General features: G+C 42.1%; 1 protein-coding gene across 1 annotated transcript in view; it reads right to left on the bottom strand.

The window, feature by feature from the left end:
• The window catches only part of shc3 (SHC (Src homology 2 domain containing) transforming protein 3), an 18,512-nt gene extending 10,961 nt beyond the window's left edge, over positions 1 to 7,551 (bottom strand). Inside the window, exon 1 of the mRNA XM_083563724.1 lies at positions 4,746 to 7,551. Coding sequence (XP_083419850.1) covers positions 4,746 to 5,363 — 618 coding nt within the window. The 5' untranslated portion in view covers positions 5,364 to 7,551. The remainder of the gene's footprint in view (positions 1 to 4,745) is intronic.
• Positions 7,552 to 8,526: the final 975 nt, after the last annotated feature.

Consider the following 8,526-nt stretch of genomic DNA (forward strand, 5'->3'; position numbering starts at 1 on the left):
GACACATGTTTGTGGTGCTCACGAGTCACTGTGAAATCACATGTAGAGGAGGCTTTGGACAAATTAAATTCACCCACACACAGGCACTGGCATCAACACACACACACACACACACACACACACACACACACACACACACACACACACACACACACACACACACACACACACAATCACACACACATGCACTCGAGCATACACACAAAATGCAAGCAGGAGTGTAGGAGACAGTGTGAGAAAGAACATGCGGATTACACACTGAGAACAGTTTGTCAGATCGCACATCGGAGTTGATTAGGCCGTGCGCCTGCTGCGACGATGAGACAAGGTTGTGGGTTGAATAACACGTATCTCGAATAGCACTTTTAACATTATATAACTGTTAGGAACAGCTTGTTTGGTTTGACCTCTCAGATGAATTCCGACTGATACAGAATAATTATCAATCATTATTACAGTTTTTCAGATGCTTTGGAGCGTTTCTTGAATCAATCTTAATATTTGCAAAGCAGTAAGTACATTTCCCAAAACAAAGTGTACAACACAACACAACACAACACATTGGATTTCTTGCCAAAACCTCTACTTTTCTCAAAATCCTTAGTTCAACTCTCAAAAGTTTCGATGAACATCTCATTTCCATCAGAATTACACGTTGATCTGATGCCGTTCACTCGCCTTCATTAGTGACATTCCAGATTCATCTGCACAATTCATCAATTCAAGTCACATTTCCCCCAAAAAAGTTTATTAAAAATTTTAGATAACAGATTCTTAAAACTGATTAAACTGTATTGCATTCAATGAACACATGCACTGATGCTGAGATGTTTTGGGGCTTAAAACTATTCAGGTTAAACCAGTATAATGTATTTTGATCAACATGAACATAAACAACTGATAATGTAGGAAACAGCAGACACTTGTAAACAATCAGTTATTTTAATGTACCAAAGCGTTCGCAATTTGATCGAAGCAACAAGAAATGCTTTTATGATGTGCACTAAATGATGTGGGGGTTGAACAAGTAGATTTGAGAATTTCATTTCTGATTTGAGAAACGCTCCAAAGCAACTGAGAAAAACTTTAAGCTTCCTGTTTTGCCAAATAGAGTGGCACACAAAAGCACCACAGATGTAATACAAAGCTTTATATGTACCTTCACATCAGATCCAAAAACTCTTCGTCGTCTGAGGTAAAAAAAAATATTTTGGCGCCATAAAAATGCAGCAAAAGAAAGATAAAATCAAGATAGATAGAACCTAGCAACCTGAAGGAGATTGGAGACTGCAAGGTGTTGGCGGGGGACAGTGTAGCTAGACGGCATTGGATGGTGGTCTGTAGGATGATTTTGGAGGTGAAGAAGAAGAAGAGGAGAGTGAGGACTAAAAGAAGAAATAGATGGTGGAAACTGAAGGAGGAAGACTCAGAGAAGAGGTCAGACAGGAGCTCGGTGGTGGTGAAAAGGTGCTGGATGATTGGGAAACTACTGCAGAAGTGATGAAGGGGGAGACAGCGAGAAAGGTACTTGATGTGACTTCTGGAAACAGAAAGGAAGACAAAAAGACGTTGTGGTGGAATGAAGAAGTGCAGGAGAGCAAAAGGAGAAAGAGGTTGGAGAAACTGTATTGAGATCAACAGAGTGATGAGAAAAGTAGGCAGGAGAACAAGGAGATGCGGCATCAGGTAAAGAGGGATGTGTGAAAGCCAAGAAAAAGGCATATATATATATATATATATATATATATAAATAAATAACAAAAAATCTTTATTTAAAAAAATCTATTTAAAAAAATTAATGAATAAAATAAAAATAATTACATACCAGTAATATTCATATAAATATTGCTGAATTATATACACACATTTTTAATGTTAGTAACAAATAAACAAATAAATCATAGCCGTGTGTCTAATTAAAACATTTCTAAAAATAATTGTTTATTTATTGCCCATACTGAGGTTTAATCTCTGACAGATCGCTTCTCCTGCATCGTGTACAGACGAAAATGTTTTTTTTTCTTCTTCAGTCACACATAATTAATCAACACTCCTTGCATCTGACTTTAATGCTCAGCAGTTTACCACTGCATGACTCACCTGAACACAGCGGTGACTCACCTGGACCTGTCTCATGCTAACCTCAAGCCCTCACGGCATCGGTGGATGAACGGATGAATGAATCATCTGTCTTCTGTTTCTCTAATCTGTACAAAGCGAGTGATTCACCTGCTCCGTTTACACTGTTATCAGTGGCTCCTCGGACAGACCTTTAATTCAGTTCGGCTGCATGTCTTCGTGTGAACGAGGAACTGACTGGAAGTTCGGGGGTTCGAGCCCTGGTATTGTCAAGCTGCCACTCTTGGGGCCCTTGAGCAAGGCCCTTAACCGTCTGTGCTGACCCTGCGCTCTGACCCCAGCTTCCTATTTCTGGGATTTAAAAAAAAAAAAAGGAGAAATTATCTCCTTCATAAAACTTACCACTTAAGTGTTAAGGGCCTTGTTTAAGGGCCCAGGCCTGGCAGTTTAGTGGTGGTGGGATTTAAACTCACTACCTTCTGATCAGAAGTCCAACATCTAAATCACTGAGCTCCATGGTGATTGGTCGATAATGTATGACTGTGTGAATGTGTTGATTCATTTTCTATAGACTCATCCCTTCTGACTGCACGAAGACAGTTGCTATAGTAACAACATATCCAGGGACTCGTACAGCATATAATCCCTCATATGCTAACCCTTCCTGTGAGAAAATGCTTCTTTAAACTTTATGAAAGGAGTCTCCAGTGTGAGTGCTTAAGTGTAAGGGAAACCTGGATGTTCTTTAACAACTGGAAACGGATTGACGGTAAGACAAAACGTTGTGTAATAATCTATTAATAGCTGGAGTAATATAAGAGTAATGACGCATGTGCATGGCACTTTTGCTGAGGATGTTTTTTTTCATGCCATGATTATAATGCCAACGCAACTGCAATAATCATTTTGATCATCACTGAACTTTAATGAGCTATTGATGCTCAAATACAGCTCAGGTTAAGGCTTTCAAGGCCAAAACTGCTCCCAAGAAAACGTAATTAACTCGAAATAACAAGGATTTAAATCTGATCCTTGTATAATAGCACGATGCTTTCAAAAATGATTACGATAACGATAACATATAGTCTTTCATCAATTTAATCTCTATAAGCAAATCTGTAAGCTGTTATAATCATAGACTTTATTTCATTTGGCATTAAATGTTTTTAGAAACACAGCTGTTTAAGGTGAAAAATAAATAATTGGGATATAAAAGATTCATCAAATCAACCTGTCAGTTAGATATTTGCAGGTAAACAGTACATGACGTCAATTTACAGCTAAATTGCGCATGTCAGTTCGCATGTCAGTTCGCGCAACAATCGTCAGTGATGCAAAAATGTTTAATAAAAAGAAAGAAAGAAAAAAAACGTCGTCATAGGTCAAAAGTATCGCAGGAGCATGTCGGTGTGTTTTATCCAAACAGGCAAATAGAATTTGCAGCAAAAGCTTTAAGATTAAGAATTTTCAGTGGCACCGTCCTTTAAAACGTTACGTCTGAATTATGTATGATATGTAGAAAAGGGAAAGTACTATCAAGGCCTAATGAAATGCACAACATCGTACAAAGAATCCTTCTTCTTGTACACTATGTATACCTCTCTTCTCTCTCTCTCTCTCTCTCTCTCTCTCTCTCTCTCTCTCTCTCTCTCTCTCTCTCTCTGTCTCTGTCTCTGTCTCTTTTTCTCTTTCTCTCTCTCCATCTGCCTGCATGTTGAGCCTACAGTGCTCCAGTGCTGATGCTGTAGCTGTGGGTGATTCACTCTGAGAAGTGAAAAAAAGGGAACAAGGGTATAAGGCATGAATCATCCGATAGATATCGAAGTCACCTTTACCTCAGTGCCTCTCTAATGACACATTGCATGATAAAGCAATGAAGCCCTGCTCAAAATGTGCTCGGGTAGATCTCCAAATAATAAAAATAAATAAATAAAAAAATTAAAAAAGAATCGTTCAGACCATTTTCTATAGAAAATTGTTTAAAATGGTCACTTTCGACTCTTTACACCAGTGCCGACGTAACGCTTTATGAATGTAAGTGATAGGAGAGCAGCTCTGCCGCCTTCGCTCTGGTCACCGTGGTTACACTATTTGCATCTCGTTTCCGCTTGATGAGATAAACTTGGTGTTCGTTTGAATAGATTGACTGGCGTGGTAAAAATAGCCTGTCGCTTGGAGAACCTGTATGGTGCATATGCAGCAGATAAAAAAAAGAGGGAGAGAGGGGAAAAAAAGAAAGAGAGAGTGTGCATCTATAGCTCATAGTACATGGAGACAGACAGTTTGAGATGGACACTGAACACTGGAGTATATGAATAGGAATATAGAAAAATGCAGACAATGTCGATGTGCATACACAACACAGTCTTGTAAAAGCATTCTGAACTCGTACTGCTTGTTTTTTTCCCTTCCTAAAGGTAGTTAGCCGAACCGAGCTTGTGTTATTTATTGCCTGTTTTCATCCCTCGCCATTGCCTCTCTTCCTGCGACTGCAAAAAAGAAACGAGCACAGCTGTAGCTGTTTGTTCGCCTTTTTTTTCCTTACGAAGCTCAGAGGAGGTTCATGCAGTATGGAGATGGAGAAAAAGAAAAAAAGGGGGAGAAAAGACAAACAGGACCGTTAGTAATGTTATGGGGAAGGCTGAAAGACATTTGAGAGGCCATACCTTTACAACGTACAACACTCCAGGTCCCGCGATCTTGTCGCTGGAGTGCAGCCATCCTCGTGAGGGTTTATTCACCAGGCCTGCGCATTCTCCACCATTGCCACCCACACCACCGGCGTGCCAGTCCTCTGCGCCAGGCTGCGCCTCCTCCATCCTTCCCTTCTTCCCAGTGCTCATAGAGCCTGGCTCGTGGTGGCCAGAGGTGGCAGAAGCACACGAGATGCCCCCTGTGGCTGCCGAGAAGCTGGAGGAAGATGCCGGGCTGCCCGTGGACCCTCCTCCTGCTCCCCCTCCTCCTACTCCTCCACCTCCTCCTTGAAGTTTGGACACAGCCAGGTCCTTGACGGCCGACGGTAGGCCTTTGATGCCCAGCAGGCCAGACGAGTTAGTGAATTTAAGACTGGACACCTTGTTGATGAGGGTGCACAGGGCAGTGCCCGAGTCCTCGGCCGTTTCGGGGGGTGGGGCCTCGACAGCAGGCGAATACGGCGGGTCCGGAGCAGGCACCGGGGCGCCAGCGGGCACCTTGGCGTTCATGGGAAGGCCGTGGAGCAGCAGCTCGTCGACAGATGTCACCGACTCATTGCGGAAGCGGTTGTACTTGGCGCGCTGCAGCATGCCCCCGGCTCCGTATGCCTATGCGTGCACGGGCACAAGCAACGCCATGCTTGCCGGCCTCTCCTCTGGCATATCTGAGCCAAAAACAAAAAAAGCCTCACAGATGATGCAAGTAAGCCCGTATTCGTCCTTCTACTCCGCTTTTTGCTGGTGATGAACTCTAGCGCTGGTTCCAGTGGTTATGCTCTTGCAAGTGTTGGTGTTGATGTTGGTGGCATCTATGGTGAGCATCTACTATGGAAAAAGCTATGAACCCCCTTTACACACTACTCAAACAATCCATGGGAGGAAAAAAAACCCCAGGGAGGAACAATAGAGGGAAAGTAAGTTGACGCTCCTCTTCGGCGATGGCGTTCGATAGAGGAGAAAAGAGCTTTATGAAGGAGATGTCTCTCTCTTGCTCTGCAGCCTGGCAGATCTGTGCACACGCATGACTCACTCGCAGGAGAGAGAGAGAGAGAGAGAGAGAGAGAGAGAGAGAGAGAGAGAGAGAGAGAGAGAGAGAGAGAGAGAGACAGAACCCTTCTCAACAAAAGACTCACTCGACGCCGCAGATCACTTCCTGTTGCAGAAAAAAAAAAACTCCCACTTGCAGCACATCTGAACCGATCGATTCAGAAATTTCCTTATGACGATATTTTGTCACCGTCCAAAGGAATGCCTTACTTTTATTCAGACTGAATAAATATAGTGAATGAAAATCAGAGGAGAAAAAACAAAAAGAGAACAACAGGTTTTATGTTCTTGCTGGTTGAATCTCAGTGTGTTCAATTCAACATAAATGTGTTTAACTATAAGAAAAATAAGAACTCATATTTTTTTCATATAAAAAAAAAAATTAACTGCAACCTAATGAATACATTTGATAAATAAATACAAAAATAAATAGAATAAAAGCAACCTAAATGAATATCATGACCAACAAAACCTCTTCAAATCGCAAAGTCTAATAGTATTGAAATAAAGCTAGAGCTTAGGTTTCTACATCCACGACCAAGACGCAAAGTTGAGCTGCTCTCCATGATGACGACTAATTTTCCAGACACCTGACAGTGAAAGCAAAGCTCAGAGCTTGTGTGCCATTAAAACCGTCCATGAGAAGCTCACGTCAGGCATGTTAAGAGCAAACCGCAGTGTCTCATTGAGAAAAAAAAAAGTCACCATTTTGGTTTCTGGATGAAAATGCGGACTGATCGACGTGCCTCATTCTAAAGAGCGCTTATATATATAATATATACATCTCACTGCGTTCTCCATGGTTACCAAATTCTCTCAATCGCAGCATAAAAGCCAAAGACGTTCTCTCCTCTTTGTTCAACAGTTCGTCTCCATGTCTTCCACTACATAATCAAACACATCCCAGAAATCAATCGCAAAATTCCCTTAGACAGGGATCACCTTTAATCATTAGAATTCTCTTTAAGATTCGACAGAGATTCGTTCTTGTCTTGCGGAACGATTGATTGTCATATCGAGATTTAAAAAAAAGAAAGGCTAAGAAGTGATCAGAGTCCGGTATCCGAATATACGGCGTGATAAATCAGACGATCCGATTTTTCTCTGCTTCATTGAGAGCCAGCTGGCAGAGTGAAAGCCCGCCGCGTTAATCCAGGGTGGAGAGAGAGAGAGAGAGAGAGAGAGAGAGAGAGAGAGAGAGAGAAAGAGAGAGAGAGAGAGAGAGAGAGAGAGAGAGAGAGAGAGGGAGAGAGAGAGGAGAAAAAAACGCCATTCATGTAAAAACCGTCCACAGGAAGTGTGCATCAGGAGAGCGTCAGTCATTCATAAGCTTCATCTTCTGCGTTCTCCGCTGCAGCATTCACACTGCAGTCCCTCCCAACGTCTTGCCTTCCTGCCTGCCTAGGAATAAAAAAAAGGAAAAAACAGATAGAGGGAGAGGGAGATGTTGAGAGAAAGAGAGAGGCAGCATGTTTTCTGTTCTCTAGAGACAAGACAAAAAAAATGATGCTGCGTGAGAAAAAAGGGAGACGAGCTGACGAAAGAAGGGATGCTGATGAGAGGATGATGCTGAGCGGAGGAGAAGGAGAACAGCGCCTTGGCTGTGAATGAGGCAGGCGGATGAGCGCAGACTCGTTTTCTGTGAATGGAGTCGGGCCTCAGCTTCCTTCTGTAAGGCGATCCCTCGGGGATGGAGAGAGGCCGACCAATCAGAGCCAGGCGGGATGACTCATTCAAGGTAGGCTGGCTGAATAGTAGGTCGAACCATTCTCGGCTTAGGTGATGGTATAAACCATTTATCTCTGGCACTAGCACAGAAAGAAAAGGAGACGGCTTTGTTCTAACCGTGAGGGTTTTTATGACTCTTTATTTTCAGCAAACCTTCATCTGTCGCTTTGTGAAACAGGAAAATGTGTGAAATGGTGCAAATCAAAGATGCCCTCCACATACACTCTTCCCCTCCATATACCCCCCCCCCCTTTCCCAGGGGCTAATTCTGTCTCACTTAGACGTCCCGCCTGGGCACTGACAGTGTGAATGTCACAGAGCACGCTATTCTGCAGATGATTCATCTTCAAGGATGTTCAGAATAATTGTGTTGATCAAGTAATTGACAGAAGAATAATATAGGGCATTTTCTTTTTTCAAATCAGATAATGCCCCGGGTATGAATTTGGAAGCTCCAGCATTTGTATAAACCAATAAAAATATTAAAAGCCTTTTTAGGTCAATTCCATGATTTTATGAGAACTCAAGCTCACCACAAATAAAATAATCCACATTTTCCTTTTTTTATGTACAGAACTGGACCACCTGATTTTTCCATCCATACCACAGATTTGGAGGCACACAATTTGTACTAGATATCTCCCTTCACTTAAATTGAAAGAACCAAACCTGCTCCAACATGACACACAAATCCCTCTGCACAAATCCAGCTCTCTGAAGGTCTGCTTTTCATGGTTAAGAGTGGAAGATCTCCTGCTGTAGTGCTTCCACCCTATTAAACACAATGAATGTGAATTCTGACTGCACCCAAGGCCTTCTCACCTCACCTATATCTGACCTTAATATTATATGGTTTCTAATAGTTCTATATTTAGGGTAACTATAAATGGATAAAAAGGCAATTGATCCTTATTATGCTTTAAAAAAAAAAGGGGGGATAGGTACAATAGAACAATGATCAATAATGATATAAATGGAA

The sequence above is a fragment of the Silurus aristotelis genome (genome assembly GCF_946808225.1).
Source record: "Silurus aristotelis genome assembly, chromosome: 16".
NCBI classification, from domain to species: Eukaryota; Metazoa; Chordata; class Actinopteri; order Siluriformes; family Siluridae; genus Silurus; species Silurus aristotelis.